This window comes from Manis javanica, chromosome 3 (genome assembly GCF_040802235.1).
Source record: "Manis javanica isolate MJ-LG chromosome 3, MJ_LKY, whole genome shotgun sequence".
Classification (NCBI taxonomy): Eukaryota; Metazoa; Chordata; class Mammalia; order Pholidota; family Manidae; genus Manis; species Manis javanica.
In genome coordinates this window covers 6,593,979-6,619,924 of record NC_133158.1, presented here as the reverse complement: position 1 = coordinate 6,619,924, position 25,946 = coordinate 6,593,979, and the positions used below count along the sequence as shown (strand labels likewise).

Sequence of the window (25,946 nt, the reverse complement as noted above, 5' to 3'; positions counted from 1 at the left end):
GGGCTGTGGGTTTAGGGGGTTTATGTGGGATCAGCATTTTGGGGAGTGTGTGATGCCTGGTGGATCAGTGACTTGGCAGGTTTTCGTGTGAGCACAGCCTGAGTCCCCACCTACGTCCCACCAGGCTCCTGGCACCCTCCAGGGACTAAGGCACTTCATCCAGGCGGGGTATGCCTCTGCCTCCTGGGCAGCAGTCGGAGGTGCCCCAGGGCAGCCTGGCCAGCGGGGTCACCGTTTGTACCCCCAGGGGACTGACGAGGGTGACTTGGCCTTTGTCATGGTTGTCCAGAAACAGTGGCGATGAGGTCCTTTGCGCCTTTGCAAACTAAACATTTCAAAAAGGAGACCCATCCCTCGCCCCCACCGCGGTGTAAGGTGGCGGAAGGAAGCAGTGGCTGACAGCAGAGCTAAACAAACCGAAGGGAGGTCACATTTCTGACATAGCGTTTTTGCCCGCGTACCAGCAGCTGCCCTCTGCTTTGAAAGGGGGCTTAGCAGCTCATATAAACTTTGGTTCATGATAATGTAAACTATTACTAGGATTATCTTTTTATTCGTAATATATGCCTGACTCTCTGGCTCCCTTGTTTATGCTGTGTTTGAAACACTCATTTACCTTCAGTACCCAGAACCAGCTCCAACCCCTCCGAAAACCAAGGAGCCCTTTATAGCAGACTGTTTAAATCTCTTTGTGGTTAAAAAGGGCGCTGGTTGAGGAAGCTTCCAAATCTCAGCAAAGCTTCCAGGTTAAAACTGGGATGGAATGCTGACAAAACATTTCAGTTAAAAAAAAAAAGGTTTCTTTTCTTTTTTAAATTGATGGTTTATCCCAAGGATGATTGTTTTCATACAAAAATGCTTGATTCTCACTTGAGAGTCTTTAGCTTTCAGAATCCCTCTCCCCATTTCATCACCAAAACCAGGTGGACCGTTTGCTACTCAGAACATTCTGGAAGTTAGAGAAGGTCCAGGAGCTCACCCTGTGGCCAGCCAGGCCCTGCCCCATCTCAGGATGCCACTGTGGCCCTGCCTCAGGCGCTCCTGTGTGGTATGTCTGCGAGAGGTGGCTTGGTGTTCCAGCCAAGAAAAACCAATAACCTCTTCAATTTTTAATAAAATGTCTCTCCCACCCTTTGTTTCTCCCTTCACTCCTCCCCAGAAGAAACAACAGACTGAATATTTAAGCACATCTGGACATTGTTTTTGCAAAGCTCTTGCCCCGAATTCCCAGAAGGAATGTATTGGCTCCCATTTTTCTAAGCAAAAACTGAAATGACTCCTTTGTTTATAAGTACTGTGCTTGTGGATTTTAATAAAACTATAAAGAAAGAAATTGCACTGATTTTGAGGGTCCTTAGCTCCGCCAGCACATTCTCCTTTACGCCTCTCTTGGAAGTTTTTGAGAGGTGCTTAAAGTTTATGGTTGGTTATTTTTGGTGGGGGTAGGGAAGAGGGGAGTAGAAGCTCCATGTTTCTCTTTTGAAATTATTTTTCCTTCTCTCCGTGGCTGTAAGATTGTTAGGGCCAGATCTGTCTATTCTGCACTCTCCACCGTGCACTGCCTTCTTGGTGGACGCCGTGGAGACATAATGCGATACTGTTCCAGATCTGAGGACCCAAAGGTCTGCAGTGGAATCCAGCTTCCCCTCAGCAGGTAGTGTTTGTTTTCTTCTTAGGTGAATCTTCTAGAAGCTTATTGTTGCTGAGAAAAGGAGGTTAGCCTTTCATTCACAGCAGTGGACTCGGATGTTGGCATGGGGCTGTTCTAGGGTGGGGAGAGATTTCAAAAGAGATGACATTAGGGTCAAACATTTTTAAAGACAAGATAAAGTGGCATTTGCTTGTAAGACAACACGGTTCTTTTTCAAACTGAAGATTGCAGGTGTTCTTTTGTTTGCCCTTAAAAATTATGTGTATGAATGGAAGGACTTTCCGGAGCATGAGTGTAGAGCAGTTAAGTTATGGGGGCATAGCTCTGTTATTACCCAATAAATGTTCTTTAGTGATAAGCATATAACCAGGGTAGTAGTTAGTGCTTCTTGGAATTTGCATTTCTCTAGACCTATTGGGAGTGTCTGGAAATAAATTCTAGAGGTTGCTATTCCTGCAAGCCGTTTCTCAGAGATAAATTAAATTTCAGAGATGACCACACTTCGGCTTTTTTCCCCTGCTTTTGGGGCAGAAGGTTGTTGGCCATGGAGCCAAAATTAACCCAGTAAACCTGACAGGTGTTAGTGGATATGCACCTGTCCAGCAGCCACAAGTGTGGGATAATGACGGCAGCAGAACAGTCTGCAAATTATTATTTATATTGTGCCTTCATGCAAAAATCACCATTTTCATGAGCTTTGGACAAGAGGGGTTTGCCAGAACTGAAATTTGACTCTGTAACTTAGAGTCCTACTGATAATGTTCAAGCATATCTTCAAACTTTCATTTCTCTCTGAGTTCCTGGAAACTGTCAGTGATTCTGGATATTAGAGCTATCAGACCTGTTGGTTAGGAGTATTTGGTTAAAAAAAAAATGACTGGATTTAGAATGAGTAGTTAATTCTGTGTTGGCTGCTTCTGTATTTTTCAGATAGCCTAGTTTCAAATACTGTACATCAGTTTTACTAATTTAACAGCGGCTCAGATGCTAAAGTACTGACTGAGCAGCTCTTGGGAAGCCTGGTGACTTGGGCTCCTGTGCTCTCGCCATAACAGGGCTCCTGGTTACACGTGCTCCTGTGTGTGCCACTGCTGGCAGTGGTGTCCCCCTCCCCAGCTCAGGGGCCAGCGCTCTGGGGCCCAGCCAGGGACCTGCCTGCCCTGTGAAGACACTGTTCTGGGGCGGGGGCTGCGTCCTTCAATTCTGTCTCTCTTGGAGCTCAGGTGCATAGCTGAGCACGTTCATTCTGTGAAGCGTGACATTATCGACTATGATTTCATGTCTTTGAGCTTTGTTTTTCAAAACAGATCGTAAACTCCTGGCGGAGCCTTATTCCAGTCCCTGCAAGTGGCCTGCCCAGCACATTCCTACCACTTGAGACGTCTGTTGATAAATTCTGGGGCGAGCTGAGGTTTTTCAGGAGTAACGGAGGAGAGAGCCTCCTGTTCCAGTTAGACGCCGCTCCTCCACTGGGCTTGGTGAGGCAGAGGAAGAGAGCTTTTCTCCTTTGATTCCCAGGCGACATCTGGGTGGCGGCGATTCTGATCCCAGAGCGGGGTTTACAGTTTTCACTCGAGAGTCATTTTACCTCCTTGGCCTGCTCTGTGGGATGTGCCCGCGCCAGTGTTCGTTCAGGCGCAGCTCTGAAGAGTTGGAGCCGCGGGGTCCCCACGTGGCTGTCACGTGATTAGATTACCATGCGGTACGATGGCAGTCCCCTTCCTGGATTTGCCAGTTTCCCTCTTCATTTTACACAATTCCGTTATTCCCATGAAAGCAGTTCAGCTAATTATAAAAATATCCCTAAGTTTGTGTAATTTTTAAAAACCTGCTGGACAAATTATAGTGATTTGGTTACCCTGCTGAAAAGCATTCAGGATGCGCATGTCAGCAGGCGACCTACCAAAATGTGCCCTGTGTGCCCTGCACCCTGAGACACCTTCTCGATGCGCCTGACCTGTTTGTTGCCTTTTCCATGTACAGAGCAGGCTTTGGAACAGCTGAAAGGGCCTACCCTGCTCCTACTTTTTCATAGTGGTGCTTCCCCTTTGTGGAAAATGACTAATCAGAGCTGGCTGGACCCTCAGAAAGAATTTGGCCCAGTGACCCTAATTCTCACCTCATTAGGATCTCTTTGTTACCTCTTCCTCCGGTCCCACATGGTTCTCCCAGAGGAGCTGCATTCTTTAATGCCTGGTGCAGATTTATTAGAACAAATGTTCTGACCTGACTTAGGTCAAGTCAGAGTCCATGTGGTGCATGCAGTAGAGAGAGTCCGCCGTCTTCGCAGTGATGGGGAGGGGAGGAGGCTTGGGCAGGGTCTCCTTTTATAGGTGAGGTATGATTGACATACAGCACTGTGCATGTTTAAGGTGTATATTGATTTGATCCACATATGTACATATGTATATATATTGCGATATGATTACCAACCCAACACCTCCATCATCTCACATAATTATCACTTCGTTTTTGGGGTGAGAACAGGTAAGATCGAGTCTCTTAGCAAGAGTTTTGAAGTGTATGTACAATATCGTTGCCTAGGGAGGATTTTCATATTCTTCTCTGTACTTTCAATTGCCTTTGCCTTGAACCGGTTCTATCACCAAAATGGTAAAGCCCTCTTCAAAAGAGAAGTCTACAATTTTCCTGGCAACTTGAAAACCCTCTTAAGGCTCTATTCGCTGACCACTGAATTCCATACCTCCCCGTGGACAGTCGGGGGTGTGGCGGACACATCGTGGGCCAGTCTCACAGCTCGGCCTCACCCGACCCAGCCCCGCGTTCTTCCTGCCTCCTGGCCGAGGAGGGGTGTGTTTGCTTGCCTCCGCCCCGGTGAGGAGGCGCAGGAACCCGCCCCCAGGGCCACCTCATCAGGGCAGAAGTGAGCCCCTCCCTCCCTGCTGTTCCTCCGCCGCGGGTGGATCTGCTTTCTAGGCTACGATTCCTCACCAGTTCGCGTCCGGCCTCCTGGGAGAGCGGGCCCAGCGAGGCCCTCATCCTTGGGCCCTCTGCACTGCCCCCTTCACCCCCAGGAAGGTTCTCCAACTTGGAAATCAGCCATCTGAGATGGTGCTGCTTAATTTTCCTATCATTCTTCGCCCTCCTTCTCAGAGTGACATTTTAGCTGTTCAAGGAAATTAAAACAGTTGAATAGTTCTTGGCAAACAGAATTATTTCCTGGCCCGAATCACACAGTGATTTAATTGGTTTGTCCTTGTGTGTGTGTGTGTTTGCATGTGTGTGCTTTAATGGGAGTTCCATGTGGTATCACTGGGAAACTAGGAAGGAGAGTTCTCTGAATTTATTGCTTACACTTTAAGGGCAGGCTGCCGGCTCGCATCCAGGAGGTGGGGAGACATAAAGTTGCAAGGATCATTAGTGTTGGAATATATCCTTCTAATTGCCTACTATTTTAAAAATAGCTTGGCAAATTAAAATCAGAACCAATAGTGAAACCTTTTACCCTTTGAAACCCATAAGGTTTATCAAAGTAAGCTTGTAGGGGGCTTGGCATCATGGAAATGATTGTCCTTTCTCTGATGTCTCCCAAGAGCTTCTTTCTGTAGCTTCAGTGAGCTTCAGTCTCCTCGAGTAGAAGTCAAAGCCATAGATTTTTCTTCATTTTGGAAAGTCTGTTTTAGGTCATCCCCCAGAGCGGCTCTTGAGCAAAAGTTTAAAAATGTACCCCAAACCTAACCCAATTTTGTGTGTTGATCACAAACGCGATGGACTACAGAGGCATTTGGGCAGGAGTGGGGAAATAAGCTGTTATCTCCATCTTCTGGACACTGTGTGTTCCTCCCCATTCAACTACGGGGAAAAATCAGGAGACACATAGTCCTTTATTTTTACCTTGATTCGTGAAAGGGACTTGTTCCCTGTGATCTGAAGAGTGGTAGAGGTATCTCTCTTACTGGGCTCATGTGCTTAATAACAGCAGAAATAGTTGCCTTTTAAGTTGCTACTTCATAAAGGTCCTGAGTCCCAAGGTCTTGGACAAAGTGTTCAATTACTGAATTGTAACAAAAACTGCCTATAAAGCATTAGTAGTAGAGGCTTTAATCCAGAGTTCTATTTAAAACTGAGATCTTGCTTCCAGCCGCCTCCTTCTGCCATTTCAATTCTGTATTTAATGGCCAGCGTTGCCTTCGGATCACTAACTTCCTCAGGACAGTATCCTTCTACAGACCTGGTGCTGAGCTATCACAGTATCCATAAGGCAGGCAGGTGAGGGGCCTGGGCGGATTTCAGGGGTCAGACGCCTCCTGAAATACTGTGTGCGAACTTGTGTGTGCACACCTATGCTGCAACTCCCACCGAGTTCTCAAAGACATCTGTGTCCCCAGATAAAAAGCTGAGACGCTCTGTTGAGAGGGAAGAGGGGTAAATGACAGGATTTCGGTGATTTTTCGCCCTGGTGGTGATGTGTTGCTGAGAGGCGTGGGGACAGTAGGGTTGCAGCTGTATAGCAGTTCTCAACTCTCCAACTGCTCAGTTTGAAAGCCTTAGGGTATTGCTCACCTTCAGCACATGCCTGTATCTTGAGACCACATTGCACTTAACCCCGTGAGCACCCGTGAATGGGATGCCTGTGTTTTGGGGGCAAGGCTGTGCTGCACAGACTGGGGCTCATGTTGTCTGAGCACCTTAGTTAATGCAGAATAAGTGACCCAGCCCTGGTAACCAGTGGGTGCTCGGTAAACAGGAGTGCCCTCCCGGTCGGTAAGCGGCACATTGGGTGGTCCTTTCTGCAGAAAGGCAGTTCTGCTCCCCCCACACGAAGACTTGAGATTGCTCTCCAGTAACTCAGATTCCCCCAAGGCAGGGAGAGCTGAGGTGAGATTTGCCTGAGTGTTTGGTGGGCTGGGGAAGTGGCTGTGTCGGGGAGAAGTGTGTTCACAGGCTTGTTAACATTTGAGGGTCTTTGACAAAGGACGAATAATGCCCTGCGCTGTCAGCCGGTGATTGCCCCCCTGGAGGCCCCGTTGTGCACAGGAGGTCAGACACTAATGATGTTAGCGAGGGGACAAAGGCACTAGGCCCAGGAAGGGCCTAATTGCTGTGTCCGCTCCCAGGCGGCGGGAGGGGGCTGGGCAGGATGCTTTAACTGTTAACACCTGGACGGGCGCTGCTAACATCCTGTGTGGCAGGGTATGTGTGTGTGTGCGTGCACGCACGCACACACACACGGGCAGACAAGTTCACAAACCCTGTGGTATCTCAGGAGGACACTCTGGGGTGTGGTACCCAGGAGACTAAATGTAAGTGGTTCAATCAAGAGGTCACGCTGAGCTGCGGCTGGGCCAAGAACCAGTCGGTCCGAGTCCCCCTTGGTCTATCATGTGGCTTGGTGGTAGTTGCTGTCTGGGTGGGCTTATTCCTTCTCTCTCTCCCCGCAAATCTGGGAGAGGCCAGGTCTTGCAGAGAGGCAGGTATGTATTAGAAGGGTCCCTTGTTTTGTCTTGGAACATTCTAGTTAGAACTGATGAGATAATGCTCCTGGGGAAGGAGAGATGAGGGTCTTGACTGCTGCTTTGAGCCACCAGGGGTCCTAGGGAGGCAGGACTTTGGCAGGATAAGGAGTGAGGGAGGCACTGCTGGCACCCAAGGAGGGTTGTGTTGTGTCTGCGCATGTCCCAGAACCCTCTCCTGGACGGTTTGCATTGCAGGGAAATGGGGAAGCCCAGACGCACCCCCTCTTTCTAAGTGTGGTCTGTGGATTCTTTGGTCTAAACACAGCTTTGGACCTGGGGCTTGGGAAGCCCTCAGTGGCCTCTGGGAGGTCTGGCAGCGCCCTGGAATTGTGTAAGAGATGCTTCTGGGGGAAATTGGGTAAAGAATGTTTCTCCCAGGATTCTCCTGTAGGCTCTAAAACCTTTTCCTTTTAACAACTGCAGGGTCATCAACAATTAAAAGTGAAGTTCCTGCCTGGGCCAGTAGTCCTGCTGGGGTGGCATTAGTGGCTTATTTCCTCCAATGGCAAGTGACCATGGTGCCTGAGTCCGGGTCCCTGCAGTAGGTGGGCAATGGTGACAGCTCTGTGCACGGGTTGACTCAGTTGGATTTTTGTAGCCAGAAGAAAAGAGAGTTTAAGTAGGATGCTTGAAGGCCATCTTCCTCCCAGAGGAAGGGGGAGTGCCACAGATAGCCTGAAAACGGGTCTAATGTTGACTTGGCAATTCCCTCTGTTATTTTAAGGCGGCTTTTCTGTCCAAGACCACCATGTGGACAGAAATAATAGGTTGACAGAAGGGGTCACCTTGCTTTCTTGAATAGCCTCTGATGTTTGATTAACACTGAAACCTAAAAGGGCAGCTTTCCGTAATTTGCCAGTATGTAAAATCCACCTTGAAGGAAGCCCATATATGGGGCATGCTGGGGACCTGCCTGGGTCCCCATGGCAACGTCACAGCCCACCCCCAACCCCACTGACACACAGACACATTTCTGCCTGCATTTGTGCTGTAAAAGCAGAAATCCAGATGTGAGTGAGTATTTGGAGACTCTGTCCCGGGCCTCGGAAACGGTATTTGAAGTCAGCACAATTCAGCGCACGCTCTCTGTGTGGTCCTAAGGCTTTTTTTTACTAGTAGTTTTGTTTTGATCCAAACACTTCCTCTGAGTTAAGGCATAACAACCACGTTTATAGTTTTAAGTTTTCCCTCTGTTGTCTAATCAATATTTTGCCTCTGCAGGAAAATCCTTTCTTGGGCTTCTGGCGTGGGCTTTGTCACTGCCTTGGCTGGCCTGAGTGACAGCGAGCTGGTAGCTGATTTGCCGGTGGGTGTTTGGGGGCTGGTTGTCTGCTTCCTCTTGGTCCCTGGTCTTCACAGAAAACCAGTTACTGCGTGTGTGTGAGTCGTCCATGTGCTTCTGGAACTGCAGACGGGCTGTCTGTCACCTTCAAGGTGCCAGTTCTCCACCATGAGGTTCTCATTTGGGTGGATGGGAGTGGTGTGTGCAGCGGAGGGGGAAGGCCTGGCTTTCCAACCCAGAGACGTGTTTTATAGCTTGCTTTTAACGTTTGGAGAATTGGAAAAATGGAACAGTCCTTTCTGTTTGTGAGTATCAGCCATGAGAGAACACACAGCCAGGATCCTTAACAGGCTAATTGGAAAAAGCACTTGGGCCTGAAGCTTTGTGAAAAGCCTGGGGACTGCAGAGCTTCATTTGATTTTGTTTTTAAACACAGGGAAAAGTCAGAATGTGTGTGTGTGTGTGTGTGTGTGTGTGTGTGTGTGTGTGTGTGTGCGCGCATGTTGATATCTCTGGACTTTTAACTGCATGTCTTGTTTTTCCAGTGGCAAAGCAATAAGAAAATCACAAAGGGTGGAGTAAGGAAGGACATTTAAATACATGCTAAGTGCCATTTAGACCACCACCAGTTAAGAAGATTGCTGTACTATGGCAATACATAAATGTATCAAATCAATGAGTGGTACTTACCCCTTCAACCTACACAATGATATATGTCAATTATATTTCAACTAAAAAAGAGCAAAAAGATTTGTCGCATCTGAGAAGCAACTCATTTAAATGCCCTAACACATCTTTTATCTTCAGTGAATGGATTTCCTTGGGGAGAGGTTAGATAGAATAGTGAAAAGCAGCTTAGATGAAAAGTAGAACTGTCAGTTTGATAAGCAGGACACACGGTCACTTGGCCTAGATTGGCTTCATGTTAGATCTCCAGAACAATGTCCCTTCAGCTTTCCTTGGGGGAGCGTGAAATTAGGAACATGTGTGTGCTGATTAGCACCGTGTCAGAGATGAATCATGATTATGCCCTTGGTCTGGTGCACAGGTGATGTTATGCAGTAGTGGTTTCCTACCCCCTCCAGCACGTCTCTCTCATTAGCTTACCATCTCCTGGGCTTTCTGGGCCTACGTGGAAATTGCTAGTGGGAACCCACCGGTACTCACGCAGGGCTTGTGTGTTTCCCCCCTAGACATCCAGGACCTCACCTCCCCAATCAGATAGCTGGCTGGCACCCTCTGTTTCTGAATTTGGGCGCATTAAGCTGCAGCGTTAGAGCGAACAGCACCCGGGAATGTGCAGAGCATATCTTGAATAGATCCAGGCCCAAGCTGGCTTCATGATTTATTTTCCTTGTGTTTTTGGCTTTGCCCACATTCTCCTCGGCTTACGTCACCTGGGGCTTCTCTGCCTCGGCCAACTTCTTTTTTCAGTTAAAGGTTTGAACTGAGGTCAGCAGGATCTATGTGCATTTATGAAACCATCCAAACCTGCACAGAGTAAACTGTCCCCCCATTCTGCGTCTTGCCCTCGCCATGTCCTCTGGTCGGAGGCAAAAACATCAGTCCTGTCGTGCCTCTGAAGCCTCACAGAGCTCGAGCCGTCTGCTGTCTGATCTCAGGGACACGCCGAAAGCCCAAGGCGGAGGGAATGTTATGGAAAACAGAGTGCGAGTCAGCCTTGGTTTTAAATACTCACTCAGAGCACCTTTAAAAAACCCACCCTGGCACCTTTTTTCTGAGGAATGCTTCCATTGAAGTTTTCACCCAGACTCGGTTCCCTAAAACATCACCAGCTTTCTGCAAGTTCCTTGGGTGATTGGGAAGCAGCCTCGCTGTTTGGCCTGCCCTCCGCCGGACAGGGGGACACCACGCAGTTAGCAGAGTCCTTTTCACAGTGCGTTTTTCCAAAATGGCAGTTAAGCTGTTGTGGAGTTGGAATGGAAATGTTGTCTCTGGAAAGTTGGTGTCTTCAAATGTCCTCGAATCCCCAAGGGCCCCCCAGGACATCGGTCTTCTGATGGCCCCTGGTGGCCCAAGCTGGCCGTGGTGTGGGGCCGCTCAGCTGTCTGCGTCCCGGCATTTGCTTCTCTGCCATACGGGTGGAGTGTGGGGTGGGTTCTGAATTTTTCTCCGTTGGAGCACGTCAGGGTTGTCCTCCCCTCCCTGCTTCCCGAGTAAAGGGTGTTTCCTCCATCATGTTCCTGCTTGCTGGTTCCGCCTCTGCCTACCGTAGAGTGTTCGCAGCAGAGCTCAGGGGACTGGGGTTTGCCCCCCAGCGGCACTGGAACAAATTAAAAGCTGCTGCTAGTGCAGCAAATGGGGGCGGTTAATTAAGAAGAAGGTGACACCTTGAGGTCGCGGCTTTGGCATTGAGAGTTTTTAAGTAACAGGCAACAAAACAGGTATTCTTAGTTGTCAGCTGGTTAAATATCCAAATGGGTGTTGTAGTTAAAAGCCTGGAGTTGTTTCCTGAAGACCAAACTTCGAAGGCTTGGGGCGAGGGGGTGTTGTCCTGGTCGCTTTGCCTTCATTTGTCCCCATCTGACCCAACCTGAACACTTGTCAGAGATGCAGTCCCGGGTGACCCGGTGCCCACGGAGATGGCAGCAGAACATACTTGCCATAGTCTGGTGGTTAGTGCCCCTGGCACCTCACCCTGCCCTCTGCATGTCTGCCTCTTCACCCACGGTACCCCCAAGGTCTGGATGCTGGAGACAGAGCCTACTTGGAGAAACCACTTCCTGTGAACGTCCCCCTGTCTGCCTCATGTGTTAGCACATCTCTCATCTCATTTATTAAGGCAGGACAGTGGCATAACCATTTTTGGGGGTGAAACGACCATGTTCATATGTGTGAGATGCCACACAGCACATGCTACATGCCATCCCACATAGTCCCCACACCTATCCTTTCTAAGACATTTTATTCAGACACTTTATACAGAACTCAGGGAACCGAGGCTCAGGGAAGTTTAGAAGCTTGCCCAAGGTCACACAGCTGGAAAGGGGGAGATTTGAATATACACTGGGGCAACTCCAAAGCCCATTCTGTTAACCAGTCTTTCACTCCAGTTAAGCCCCAGGCCAGGCCCCTGAAGCCCACCTCTAGGATGGCAAAATCTCAATTGTGATGGATCAGTGTTCTGTGTCTGCCTGAGGCCAGCTTCAGCACAACTGGTGGCAGTGATAGGTCTGCCCTGCCATGTGTGTGACATCGAGATTCATTTCGAGCCTGTTGCAGCTGAAATGATATGTGTAGATGAGCTCTCAATCGCTGCTGTAATTATTTACCACAGATTTAGTGGCTTAAAACAGCACAAATTCGTTATCTTATAGTTGTTGATGTCAGAACTCCAAAGTAAGTCTTAAGAGGCTACCATCAAGATGTTGGCTGGGCTGGCTTCTTCTGGAACCTGGGGAGAATCCATTCTTTGACGTTTTCAGTATCTCCAGGCGCGCCTTCCAGCATTCCTTGGCTGATCAGCCTCTTCCTCTTCCATCTTTAAAACCAGTAGCATAATATCCTTCAGTCAGTGTCTGTCTCTCTGCTTCCACCGTCCCATCTCCTCCTGTGACTCTGACCTTCCTGTCTCCCTCGTATAAGGACCTGTGATCACAGCTGCAAAACCCTACGTGAGGTGACAGTCGCAGGTCCTGGGGATCATGGTGTGGACTTGTTTGGGGGGTGGGGGAGTGCCGTTCCATCTATCATAAAGTGTAAAGGAAACGGTAGCTCTCTGTGGGCTAGCCTGGGCATACATACCATTTCCCTGGTGGTTTCTGGGAACTTTGGAGCAGCTGAAGCATTATTTGGGTGTAAGCCAAGGTCAGCCTGGGGGAGCATCTGTCTGTCTGGTCCTACAATGGTGACCCTTGCTTCTGAGCTCTGTGACCAGGCTTGGATGACCACAGGGGTCTTTGGGTCTGTGATTTTTTTCTGTGGGATTAGAGTGACCACCCCGCATCTGTGTCAGAAGACATGCCATGCCAGTCAAACCGTGGGGACCGCTTACTGTGCTCTGCTCAGGCGGGAATGCACGCAGGCTGCCGTGTCAGGAACACAGCGGGGCAGCGGCTAGCCTGAGGTGGGAATCTGGGGTGGGGCAGGGACAATGACCAGGGTGATGAGACAGGGAACAGAGAAGTGCTCGGGAACAGAAGCTCAGCAGCAGCGCAGGCCCAGAAGGTTGGAGGTGGAGAGGGAGTGGCTGAGGAGGTAGGCAGGCGCTGGGGCAGGAATGGTCTAGGAACTAGGACTGGGAGGCTGTGGTAGGCTTGGGGCAGGGGAATGAGGGCAGATTTGCAAATTAGGGTGGCCAGAGCTCCTTGAGGTAAGCACCCAGGTCTGGCTCCTGGCTGAGTGTCCAGCCCTGGGGGTCCTGGGTCAGGGTGGAGTGCTCGGTGGGAAGGGAAGGATGCCACATGCAAAAGCCTTGCTGTCCTTTGAGACCAGCTCAGGGTCCCCCTCTAAACAGATCTGAGCATGTCAGGGGCCGTATTTGGAGGGACTTAGGTTTCTTGTATGTGGGATACAGCACATCTCACTGTCTTGGGCTCCTTTCCACAGTGCATTGCTCATTGCAAGTGCCCAATAAATACTTGTTAAAAACATGTTTTAGTAGAAACATGGGGAGAACAAGAAAAATGGAAAGCTGCCAGAGTTCTACAAGGAAGGCGGTTGGTTAGCAGAGCCCTGGCACCTCAGAGCAGGTATTAAATGGACTGCATTTCCTTTTTGAAAAGTTCTTGCATACATAGCGTCATGTGGTCCTCCTCTGATGTGAGCAGGTCAGAAAGTATGGATCTGCAGGGTGGTGGAGTAATGAACTTAACACCCTTATAGTTGCACGAATCACACGGCTTATTCTGCAATTCGCTTTCACACAGCACTCAAAGGGGGGCTTAAGCGTATCTAAGAATCACACATATCACGGACCAATGCATCTCATACCAGTCATGACGGATGGTTTGGGTCCGGGCTGTCCCAGTCAGCCTCTCATCTGTCCCAAGGGAAAGCGGTGCAGCGGAGACAGTTCCAGTGGAGTGGTGTGTCCGTGGTGGGGCAGGAGCTGGCCTCGGAGCACACGCCTGTGGTCCTGTGTCAGGGACCTCAGGGACGAGCTTGCCCCAGGGGCTCTGTGTCAGACAGTCCAGTCCATCCACTCGGGGGTCGGAGATAAGAGGGACAGTGCACATGTGGTGTTATCCAGCTCAGGCATCCACCAGCATGCCTGGCATATGGAGTTACCTGGTTTGGGCATTCACTGGCACGCCTTTTCGTGTGGGGTATGTTTACAGAGGAGGTCAGCACGAAAGGAAGTGAGTCTGACATAAGCAACTCCGTATTGGAGACTTGGCAGAAGCGACTCCATGAAGGATGCGCACATCGTCCTCAAAGCCCCTTTCCAGAGGAAAGTTGGGCAAGTTGTCTTTTTAAGAAAACAACTGAGGAGGCTTAGACCAGTGGAGTGCAGGGGTGCACCCTCCGGCACCAACTGGAGGAGGAAAAGGGAGCATTTTCCTGTCCCGTCTGGCTCAGTTTCCCTTCCCGCCTTTAGATTCTGGAACGTGCTGTCCTTACCCTTCACTCCTCCTCAGGTGCTGCCCGCGGCTGTGCGTCTGCTGCATGCTTCCCTGTGGCCCATCCCCTCCTGTGCTGGCTGCACCGAGCATCCTGGCAGGGCCGGGGGTGACTGGAGATCTGTCTGTAGTCCTTGTGTGTGATCCACATGCCCAGTTACTCCTCTTGGCAGGAACAAGCTGCTCAGCTCCCGAGGGCAAGGACAGTGGCTATTTGCTACCACCGTACCCGGCACGTTGTCTGGCTCATTCTAGGTGGTGGGTGGGTTTCTATGCTGGGCTGTGGTTGGGCATCCTGGGCACTGGGGAAGGTCGTGGCGTTGCGCTGCCTCCTTCCCACTGTGTTTCTTGGTCTTGGCCATCTGGAGGTCAGGCCAGCTGTGGCCCCTGAGAAGTTGTAGAGGCATCTAAGATTTTGGTAAGGCAGCATCACTATCAAAAGTGTCCCAGTTCAGGTGAGGAGCCCTGGAATCTTGTGTATGTGGGGAAGGAGGAAAGGGGAATCGGGAAGAAAGAGGGTCCCCAGTAGATCGTGGGCTGGCACACCGTGTTGGTTTAGATTTTCTGTTACTGCTTATTCTTCACCGCAGTTAGAATTGTGTGTGTGTGTGTGTGTGTGTGTGTGTGTGTGTGTGTGTGCGCGCGCGCGCACGCACCCTGTTCTACATGGCTGTGTCTTTCCAAAGTCCCTGTTTATCTGAGCTCAGGGTTACAGTTTCAGGTTAAGAAGCGTGAACATGCCTGTAGCATATGGCTGGGATGGGGTTGTGCCTGAGGCCCTGCACTCCATCACATGTGTTCTGCACACCCTGTCTCAGTGTGACAATTGCCCGTTAAACCCCGGGCTGCCGGCGTATGGCTTTCCCCAAACCTCCCCCCTTGGTGAATGGAAACTTTAGCCGTGTGGTCGGAATATTTTCCCATCATGTAGCATTTCGGAGTTAGCATGTTTGGGGAGCTCTGCAGTCCCAGCTGAATGGTACGTTTGCAGATTATCGCAGAAACAGTTAAAGCAGGTCTGTCGAGCTGTAGCTGCTCTTTCCCGGGATGGATAAGTGGTGGGTTTGGGGAAGGCGGGGCCCCTGGGAGGATTCCGGTGCTCCCCCTGCGGCCACTATAATTAAAGTGGGAAGTCTGGCGGAGTTGTTATCCCTGCTATTAAGAGTGCAGATGGCTAACAGCCACATCACCAAGACTGCGAGTTAGACCTTTTAAAGTGTTTTTTCTTTCTCTTTTATGACCCACCCTATGTATTCCCAGCATAGGTATGAATGCAATGAAGAATTTTCTCATTAAAACTAACGGCTTATTCCCACAGTCATTCCCGGTCTTGGAATGAGAAACCTGTCTCCTTGGACTTGAGGAATTGCCTATCTGTCGTGGCTTAATAGAGCTTTTGGCGAGTGTCTGGTAGGGGAGTTTTATAGCCAATCAGTGCACAAAGCGGGTCCAGCTGGACGGGCCCCAGCCGGCAGCTCGTGGTCCCTCTCCCAACTCTACTGTTAGTGGATTATTCTTTAACCCCCAAACACAGAACAGCCCACTCCTATTGTTTTAGGGGAAGTGAGTGCTCATGGCCCCTGTGGCCTGGCAGCTGGGAATCTCCTGGGCTGGAGGGAATTTGGCGGGCAGTGGCGGGAGGTTGGGGGCACGGCAGGGGGAAGAAAGTGTGGTGGGTGTTTCTCGGCGATTGGCATGACCCTGGGTCTCCGCAGTCGTGTGTGCGTTTGACTCGGGGGTCTCTGCGCTGGAAAAGCACCCGGCTTCCCTCCTCACCCTGTTCTCTTGTCTTCCTGCAGGGAGTGGGGCCGGCCAGCAGAAGCAGCGGGCTGCCCAACATCACCTTCAGATACGACAGTAAGTGGCTGGGCTGCCGGGGAAGGGAGCCCTTTCGGGGATCTGAAGCAAGCATAGTTGTGCTTAACTGAGGACACCGCACGACCTGGGCTTGAGAAATGTTTGAACCTGCCCATGTTTGTCAGCAGAGCTACGGCGGCTCAGTTTCAGTTAAGGCACCCAAGTCTGCGGGGGCTCAGGCAGGCCAAGGATCCTCCACGGCGTTCAGAGAAGTTGTGTATGGAGACCTCGCCTGATTTCTTCAGAGCAGGGCCACATCCTGAAGAGCAAACACAGATGCCTGTAGGGCCCAGCAGGAGACACATGGGTGCAGGATGCTAGGGAGTGGGAGGGAGTGCGGCAGGCTGCCAAGCCCCGGTCTGGTCTGAAGGGAGTGCGCTGGCTTTTGCATCTCAGCTGGTTGTGGCCTTAGGAACTCCCCCTGAGCACAGCCAGATGTAGTTCCAAGGACAGGGGGAAACTTGCCTTTTTTTTTTGGGTATGAACATTTTTAAAAAATTGACATTTGAAGTTCTTGCATAGAGTGGGCTAAGTGCCTCTGTTCCGGGTTGGCCCAGGGGTCTCCAGTCAACCATGTCTGAGCTCCAACCCTGGTTCCCCACCTATCAGCCATGAACTGTGGAACCAAGCCTCGGTTTTCTCATCTTTTAAAATAAAGATCAGCGTCTGCCTCAGCATCATTTTGAGGCTTATACGAGTGACTGCTTTTAACTGCTCACCTCAGTAGCTGCTCTGTGTTTTGTGTACTCAGTTAACGACTCTTAATGATGTAATTCCAACCTGCGTTGGTGCACGAGACCTTCTGGCCCTTTCTCTCAAAGAAGTGTGACTTTCTGTCTGAACAGTCCTTAGGGCAGGGTTTCATTTTTTTACCCTGCTTAAACATACAGGACCCCCGCCAAGAAGGTGATTATATAGAATTGTGAGTATTTTAGCCTTAGGAGCCATAATTTATCAGTAAAAATGTTGACAAGAGGGAGCTTGACTCCTATTTAGTGACTCCTGTTGTTTGATTCATCTCCTGGAGAGGGTTATGAATCCACGTAAGTAGGGGGTATAGGTCATATCAAGGACTCTGAAATGATTGGGAAAGCAGGGTCTGGGGGGTCGTGTATGCAGTCTTAACAATTTTAAGATACAAGTATGTGTGTCAAAGTCCCACCCACAGTTGCTGATGTGGGTATTTTAATGGATGAGGACTTACATATGAAAATCAGGCATTTCATGTTAGCGGTGTGTGCATGCTCTGGGTAAATACTGTAATGCTAATGAAAGATTTGTAAGCCCAAAATACTTAACTTAGCTAAGCAAAGACATGTGCACGGGAACTTCCTTTGAGTCAGAAAGGTAATTTCTAATACATGCTCTTGGTCCTGGAAGATCTTGTATTACACTCAAGAGTTCAGACTTTTCCGGTCAGCTGGAAACCAGTATTTGCATCTCTAATTTACATGTGGTTTTGTGGAGGAGGACCTCTACCTGTAAAATTTAAATGTAGCTTACTGTTTTCTTCATGGGACTAAATATTTGCCCACGTGCAAATGCCTGTCTCTGTGTCATTATTTTCTCTCTTAGTCTTCAGCGTTTAATTCAAATTGAATTCACAACTCAAATAGACTCCTGAGACATCTGAAGCTTGGTTGCCTTTGGCAAAATGTCATTGGGGCATATATATTTTTTTTCTTGTATAACCAAAGCATTAACATTGCTAATAATTGGATCCACGTTGTGTAAAAAATTTATTCATTGTTTTCCACTGAAAAGATATTTCTGTCTTCCACAAGGAAGTTGCTGTTACTGACGGGTTACTAGTTTTGTTAGAAATAGCTGAGAACCAATTACCAGGTTTTCACCAAAAGCATTAAACTCCAGAATCTTATTTTTCATTTCCTTTGCCGTTTAGTCGAAACAGTAATTCTCAGATCTCTGTCTCCATACTCTGGCTTTCTCCTTTCTTCTACAGGCGCTCAGGGGGTAATGCCTGAGTAGTTTGTAATATGTTTTCTTAATTCTTAGGCTTGATATTTGCATAATTGTATTTACAGAAACCTGGAGAGTGCTGATTTAGGTTTTAGGAATGAAAAAAAGAAAAACATGCCTTGCTTTTTTTTAATGCATCTTCTGCTGAAGCTGTTTGAGTCAAAGGGTTCTCTTTCATTGGAGACCCCGATAAATGAAAATGTTTGAACGTGACAGGTATGATGGGATCTTGTCCTTTTCTTTTATGTCAGGAAGCTGGTCTCAGTTAGGATTTTAGCTTATGACGAAAATAAGTTCTGTGCTGAGGACAGGGTTTGCAAGAACCTGGCATGCAGCACTTCAGGCTGCTTTCTGTCCTGCCCCTGGACTGGCCAGAGGTGCAAATCTAAGCCCCCCAGATATCTTAGCTGCGGTTCTCATTTGTACGATGTGGGTGTTACAACAGATGTTTCAAACATTTTTTTTTCCTATTCTAAAATTCTTTTCTGCACCCAGAGAACACATGTTGAATGCTTGGAGGGTGAGTTTTCATGAAAAGCAGAACTTGGTTTTATTAATTACTAACATATTTTCAAAAGACAGTATGTTGAAATGTAGAGGTGGTTTTAAGCAGATGGAAGGGTGTGCACCTAAAGTGATTCGGCTCTTAAGAAAACAGGACACAAAGCAGTCTGGAGGGCGGAGGCTTTGAGATGGGGAGGCATCCCTTTTAGTGCCTGTGTGTGTGTAGTATTTTAGTAAGAAATTTTAAAAGGAGGAATATTATATGCACATTTAATAGCAGTTACCTCTGTGTGGTGGGAGGTTGTGGATGATTTTTATATTTTTCTTCTATTCTTTTGTGATATCAAATATCCATTGAACATCTTGAGCCCTGAAAATGGGAAATATAGTTTCCAGCTGGGGAGAGCAGACTCACTGAACTTTCTCAAAAAATTCCCCTGAATGCTTCACCATGAAGAAAAACACCCTGACTTCAGAGGGTAATGGGCAGGCCTGGACATTAGAACTGAAGGCTTTCAGTAGCAGATACTAAAGAAGATTTTCAGGCTTAACCATTAAGAAAGAAATGGAGATGAGGCAGCGTAAGAAATGAGAGTCGATGTCTGCAGGGATGAGTGGCGGTTCTCCCCGCAAAGGGGCTAGAATGGCAGGAGGCTGTTCTCTGAAGGCCTAGCCCCAGTGACTGGAAGCTTCTTAGGATCTTGCAGACTTGATGGTATGTTTGGCAATACCAGGTGTCTCAGCTGCCTGCATGGTCATGACTGCATGTAAGTGACATCCTCTAGCAAAATCAAAGAATTGATGGTCTTCATTTTTTGGGCAATGTGGGGCTCTTTGGATTTGGTGGGTGTTGGGGCGTCTTTGATGACATGTGGTATGTGTGTGGGACCAAAAGTTTTACACTGAGGTGCTGGTTAGCATTGAAGGTTAGCTTTCACTAAGTCAGTTGGTATCTTTTGCAGGTGTTGATTGGATTGTCTCACAGTCTTGCTGTGAATCACACCCCCATTGAGTCACATCCTCTATTCCTTCCTTTCCGCAGTCCCCCTGCCCTCCCGATTTCTTCTAAAAACAAACCAAACCACCCCAGGTTATGTAACCATTGTTTTGTTTCAGATCACTGTCTGACAGTGAAACCTGATTAAATCCATGTAAATACTTATGAATACAGAAAAAGTGTCATATTAGTAAAAGTTAATGCCAGACACAGACCCAGACTCCAGACTATAGATGGTCCTGCTGATGCTGTCCTGGAATTTAACTCAAGGGGCGGGGGGCGGTGCTGGTTCTACACAGGAATTCCACTGTAGCATCTTACAGTCTTCCAAACAGTCAACCTTTGAGGTCGTATTTGAGCTCCTGTGGCACATGCCTTTACACAGAATGGATTTGGCCACCTCCAGACATGTTCTGTGTAATCTGAGAAGATGAACCTAAAAATGAAAAATACAATTTTACATTTAACTGTTCTCACGCTCCCAACTCTCTAGACTGCACTACCTTCGTGAACCCGGTGGGGAAACACGTGATCGCCGATGCCCAGAACATCAGCGTCCGTCAGTACGCGTGCCGTGACCAAGTGGCCGCCACCGTCCTCTGGTCTCCGGGGGCCCTTGGTAAGTAGTTGAACTGGAACCCACCCTGGTGTCCTGGATGGGTAGTAGTCCCCACTGCCAGAGTCCCAAGTGTGCCAACCTCAAGGGGCCAGATGGGACTTGCCCTGAATGTGTCTTAGGTGTGCTTGGGCACAGACACACTTTGCAGAGACCAAACATTCTCTGCAGGCTTGGTTGCACACGGTCGCTGGGCGTGGACATGGCTTCGTGCCGTGCCCCATGTATTGAGAAAGATATGGCTTTGAAAAATAACAGTGTGATGAAAGAGGCCTTGGCCTCTGTGCCTCTGCAGCAGAGGAGGGTCATGTGGCCCGTGCAAGCCCATTGTGGCTTTGGCATCCAAGCATTAGCAGTCTCTGTGGCCACATGGATATGCAGGCCCTGTCCTGGCATATTTTGTGAGTTTTCAGGAACATTCCCGTTCTTATGAGAAGCCATGAGTCAACAATTTTTAAATGCTGGCAACTGATTGCATTTTTATTGAAAACTATGTAGATTGAAAAAAAATCAAACCAAAACAAAGAAACAGAGAAAACCACATTATCTGGCCAGATTCAGGTTAGGACTGAGTCTGCTAAACTGATAATGCACAGGAGAGGTTGGGACGGTTGGGTGTGGGACTTGGGTGGGCCCATTTGCTCAGATGGGCCTGGGTTTGAACCCAGAACCAGCTTGCACAAGAGGCATTTAAACCTGGCTGAGCTGCAGCTTCTCCAGCTGTCAACTGCAGATGGCTGCCTCCTCGGCTTGTTGTAAGAATTAGAGACACACGCAGAGCGCATTTCTAGAGAGAGCTCTTAACAAATAGTGGCTACTGTTAACCGTCATGAGGACCTGGCCCTCAGGCCTGCTCCTTTGACATTGCTGCCCAATCTTAGAATTATTTAAAAATCTGGACAAGAGAAAAGTAAAATAAAGTCTCAGTTATTCATGTTGGATGGGATAAATCTCAGAAGAACCAGACTGCAGGGGAGGTAAGTGCAGAGACAGAGAGGGTGGGTCATACTCGTGGGCCTCATGTTCTCATCCTTGCAAACACTGCTGCGTCTGAACCCATGGGTCTTCCAAAAATAACATCATCTTAACATTTAAAGATGAAAACATTCTCTGCAGGTAAAAGGGAAGTGGTCATCCCACATAAGCCTGAATGGTTAGAGGGTTGGCCTGCTAAATTGCAGCCTCCCTCTTCAGAATGAAAGTGAGAGAGGTGAGCTGGCGGTAGGAAAACTGCCGCGTGCCGCACGATCTGTGGGTGGACGTGGCCGGGTAGGTCCTGTCTGTTTCTGTGAGGTTCTAGCAAGGAAACTCCCTGGGAGACAGACAAGCCTGCGGATGAGGAGCACCAGCCTAGAGCCGGACACTCCTGGGTTTGAAGCCCACAGCTGCCACCCCATCCCTGTGTGAGCCCTGGCAGATCGTTCAGGGTCCCTACACCTGCTTCCTCATCTATGAAACCGGACACCACCTGCCTCCCGTGGATGTTAGGAGGTCATTGAGTCAAATGATGGGAAGGAGCAAAGTGGCTCCTTTTGGGGTGCTAAACATAAAACTACCAGGGGTTAATAGTATAGTGAAGGGGTCCCTCTGATGGAAGGTTTATTTTTATTGCCTCTGTGCCCACCCCCAGACTTGGCATAGTGGTTTTTCACGCTGTTCTTTTAAAAATAAAAATAAAGATGAGAACCACCCTCCCCTACCCCAACTGATGAACTTTTTAAATTTACTCATTTATTTAAAAAATGTTTAAATTGAAATATAGTTGATGTACAATATTAGTTTCAGGTGTATAACAAGTGATTTGACAATTACGTACATTACAAAATGCTCACCATGATAAACATAGTTACCATACAAAATTATTATGATATTATTAACTATCTTCCCTATGCTGTGTCTAGTGTGTTTTTAGACTTAAAGTACCATACTGTGTATAGCATCCTGTACTTTCTTTTTCACTTAATATTTTTATATCTCCTTAATTTATTTAATTTCCATATAGTATTCTGTTGTGTATATATACTTCTATTTATCCAGACTCCTATTAGTGCCATTTGGATGGTTCCCAATTTCTCTCTCTCTCTCTTTTTTTTAATTAAAGTATCATTGATACACAATGGTATAAAGGTTTCACATGAGCAACATTGTAGTTATTACATTCACCCATATTATCAAGTCACTCCCACCCCCCACCCCATTGCAGTCACCATACATCAACCAGCTGATGAATTTTTATGTGATTGTGAGTTGCATGGTCTTTAATCATATTTATTAATTACCTGGCTTTTTTAAAACAGGAGCTCTGGGAATATTAACGTGAATTCAATCTTAGTATAAATAATAAGGATTTGTTCAAAGAAAAAAATTTTTTTTTTAAATCTTAGAAGGCAGGTTCCTGTGAGGTCTGCTAAATAGTTGCTGATCAAAGACTTCGGATCTTGTCAGCATGTCCGAATCTTGTGCTGTGTTGGTCAGCTGGCCCTGTGACCCCCACAGGGAGCTTTGTGCTTGAAATACAACATGGCAGGAGCCAGTACCTGCCCTACACTCTGACCCCCTGAAACATGAAGCTCTGATTTAACCTCTCTGCCCTACCCCCATCAAATATGTTCTTCATCAAATAATTACAGGACTGGAGAACCTATTCAAAAGAGGAAAAGATTTCCCTGGCCTTTGCCATCAATAATTTTCCCACCTGCTTAATTGCATCCTGCGTAATTACTTTTGCCCTGGGAGGAGAAGGGTCGACCACGTCTCCCTGTCTGGTGTTCAGAAAGAATGCGAAATCGATATCGTGCCAGTTGAGGCCGGCTTCGGGGACCTCCAGCTGCAGTCGGACCCCTCCAGTCTCCATGGGATACAGAGCCGCGGCACTGGCTCTTGTGGCCATCAGAGCTTAATCCCTTTGAAATCATCTAGTCGGACGTGCAGCGGGGGAAGCTCAGGTGGCGGGAGGCTGGGCCCTGCAGGCGTCCAGGGCCTCTGCGCGCTGTATGAGGAGCACACAGGGCAGCTCCTGGGTGCTTGCTTCTCAGGCATGATTGGAGCAGGAAGCGCTTTGTAAACCTCACGGGCATTCTCCTAAACTGTTTAATCTCAAGCCTAAGAACCCCTTGGGTGCAGACACACACTTTGTTGGGAATTTTGTCTATCACTCAGTGCAACAAGCCCAGAAATACAGGACGAAAACTTACAGGGAAAACATGGTTTGGGGGGAATCTCTTATCAGCATTGGGAATTACCATAAGCTGAATACACCCAGTTTAATGACCTAGAAATTATATATCCCACTGCAGACTTTTATGATCAACTGGGACTTTCATCTGTAATTATTTGAGCCCTAATGTCTCAGAGATAATGGACGTTTGTGAAATGGCTGGTGGGATTAGAGATTCATTATTTGTAATTGTGGGGCGGAGAAAATCACCTTGCCTGTACCTGAGGCATGCAGGGTATGCGTTTTTCCTTTCTGTAAACTCAGATATTCTGGCCAGAGTAAGAATTCCTGGACAGGATGGTAATCTTGGAGGAAGGAAAGTGTTCAAAGGTAATTAGGTCCGCTTTTAATAAGAGCATTCTGCTTCGCTTAGGCATCGAATTCCTGAAAGGATTTCGCGTAATACTGGAGGAGCTGAAGTCGGAGGGAAGACAGTGCCAACAGCTAATCCTAAAGGACCCGAAGCAGCTCAACAGTAGCTTCAAAAGGACTGTAAGTCACACGTGGGAATGTGCTCCTCAAGACCTGCCATTGTTCCCGGGGTCTGAATGGTCTATTGAAAGTCTGTGAAACTGGAGGAGGAGGGGCTGTGGGGTCCACCCCGTCTGCCAAGGTGGGCGAGAAGAGCTTGAGAGCCACGGAAGCCTGCTGCTCACCCCAGAGAACCTCTCCAGCACCTTGCGCTGGGAAACACGCCTCTTGGGTTTCACGTCCTACAAGGTGGCTCTGTGCCCCCAGGAGCAAGTGTGGCTTCCTCGCCACCAGCTCGGAGCTTCAGCGTCCACACACGTGGGTTCCCTGCCGAAGAATAGTCAGCGTTATCCATCTTCATCTTCAGTTAGGGATCCTGACCTGAGCTTGGTCCGGAGCCTGCCTCCCTCCTTCCCCGGGTCCCGTCCCCCAGCCGTGGCGCAGCGGCTGGGTGCCCATCAGGGAGAACTGACACCCTCGTGTGTAGGTGGAAGGGTGGGTCATTTCTCCATGAGGTCATGCGTGTTTATGTTCCCTTTTAGGGAATGGAATCTCAACCTTTCCTGAATATGAAATTTGAAACGGATTATTTTGTGAAGATTGTCCCTTTTCCTTCCATTAAAAATGAAAGCAATTACCACCCTTTCTTCTTCAGAACACGTGGTGAGTAGGTCTTTCTTGGTTGGTTCCTACGAGGACACTTCTCTGGCTTTTAAAGACTTTTTAACAGAGTGATGTGTTCCAGAGCACACCAAATATTGGTAGGAAACCAGCATGGCAAGGATAAAAGCACCCAGAAAAATAACTTTTAGAATTACTATTTGGCCAGAGCAGTGTTCCTCTAACCAGAGACACCCATTCCTGGCTTATTCTAGAGTAGACATGACAGTTGTGTGTTTTTTTTTTTAAGCGCTATAAAACTGCCATGTAATTCAGACCATTTGATTAAAAAACAAAACAAAAGAACAGGAATAAAAAGCATAAGGATTCGGGGGTGAAGAGTAGAGGCTGAAGTGATTCTGTCTTTTACCTGTCATCAGGAGGCGGCCTCTGTGAGTAATTGCCTGTCGTTTTCAGAATTAGATTAAGAAAATTAGGCAGTAGCCCTGAGATCACCTCTTTTAAAAAGTTTGTTTACTGTCTATGTGCCAGGCCCTGTTCTAAATACTAACTCAGTTTACCCCTGTAACAACCCTACAAAGAATTTAGTCTTACCATTCTACCCTCCAGCGACTCCTTAGATAGGGAATCACACACACAGAGGCCATAGGGCCTGCTGGGAGCTGGGATTGAATCCCCAGAAGTCTGAGCCTGGGGTCTGTACTCTCAGACCAGCGCTGCTGGGCTCCCCTTCTGATCTGGCTCTCCCTTGCCACCTGGTCTATGCATGGTGTGGGGTGTCTCTGAGCACCCTCGATCACTGCTTTTGAATTCGGTGCCTAGGCAGCCTGAAGCCTGAAGCAGCTTCCCCGTGCCTTCCTGGTCACCCTTCCTGCCCGGCGTTCCTGGCTCAGATGGTCAGCCGCCCATCCAGTCCTGTCCTTCCCTCCCGTGTGGTTTGGTTGCTGGGCCCGGGCCCGTGATGTGTTTGTTCTCAACTCCAGCCTATGTTGGTGTTTCTCTTTGTAGAATTTTTATTCTTACTCCAGCGGTTTTCTTTTTGTCTGTCATTTAAGAAAAAAAAAAGTGTAGTTGTTTTCTCTGCAGCACAATTATTTTCTAACAATTGGTCTAATTTTCTTAATTAAAATAAGATTCTGTAGGGCAGAGACCACGTTCATTTTACAACATCCGCTGATGCCTTACACATAATTGGTTGGAGGATTCAAAGAATGTGTTTAAGGAAAGCCTGCCTAAATCCAAGCTAGCGTATTTTAAGATGGGTTTTTTACGCTAGAATCAAGGTGTCTGTTTGGGGATAAGACGGATGTAGGTGATGCGCTGACCGCCATTTCAGTGCACTGCAACCTTGATGCAGCCTTTGATTTCTTTGCCTTGTATGGACATTTTCCAGAGGTTTCTCTCTGGATTAGTAATATTGGAATAACTGACCTCTCTTACTGTGTTTTTATTGCATTTAAATCATGTTTCAGACCTACAGGCTTTTGTGCCTGGTTCCCAATGGTGGGACTGCTACTCAGTAGATGCCTGGCTGTCATTTAATTTAGGCTCCATCAAAAGGATTTTAAATAAGAATGCTGGTGAAGGTTAGAATAATGCCAAGATAGTTAGCAGGACCAGTCTGGAGTTCTGTTGGGCCTAAGCACCTCTGCAGAGGGCCAGGGGCTGACGTTATTGCGGTTCGACAGCTA

At 48.1% G+C, this 25,946-nt stretch overlaps 1 protein-coding gene across 2 annotated transcripts in view; it reads left to right on the top strand.

The window, feature by feature from the left end:
- Positions 1-25,946, top strand: part of IL17RD (interleukin 17 receptor D) — a 59,374-nt gene that overhangs the window by 18,585 nt on the left and 14,843 nt on the right. For both annotated transcript variants that reach the window (XM_073230741.1, XM_017660793.3), the window contains exons 2-5: positions 15,792-15,849; positions 19,824-19,949; positions 23,537-23,655; positions 24,177-24,297. In XM_073230741.1, coding sequence (XP_073086842.1) covers positions 15,792-15,849; positions 19,824-19,949; positions 23,537-23,655; positions 24,177-24,297 — 424 coding nt within the window. The remainder of the gene's footprint in view (positions 1-15,791; positions 15,850-19,823; positions 19,950-23,536; positions 23,656-24,176; positions 24,298-25,946) is intronic.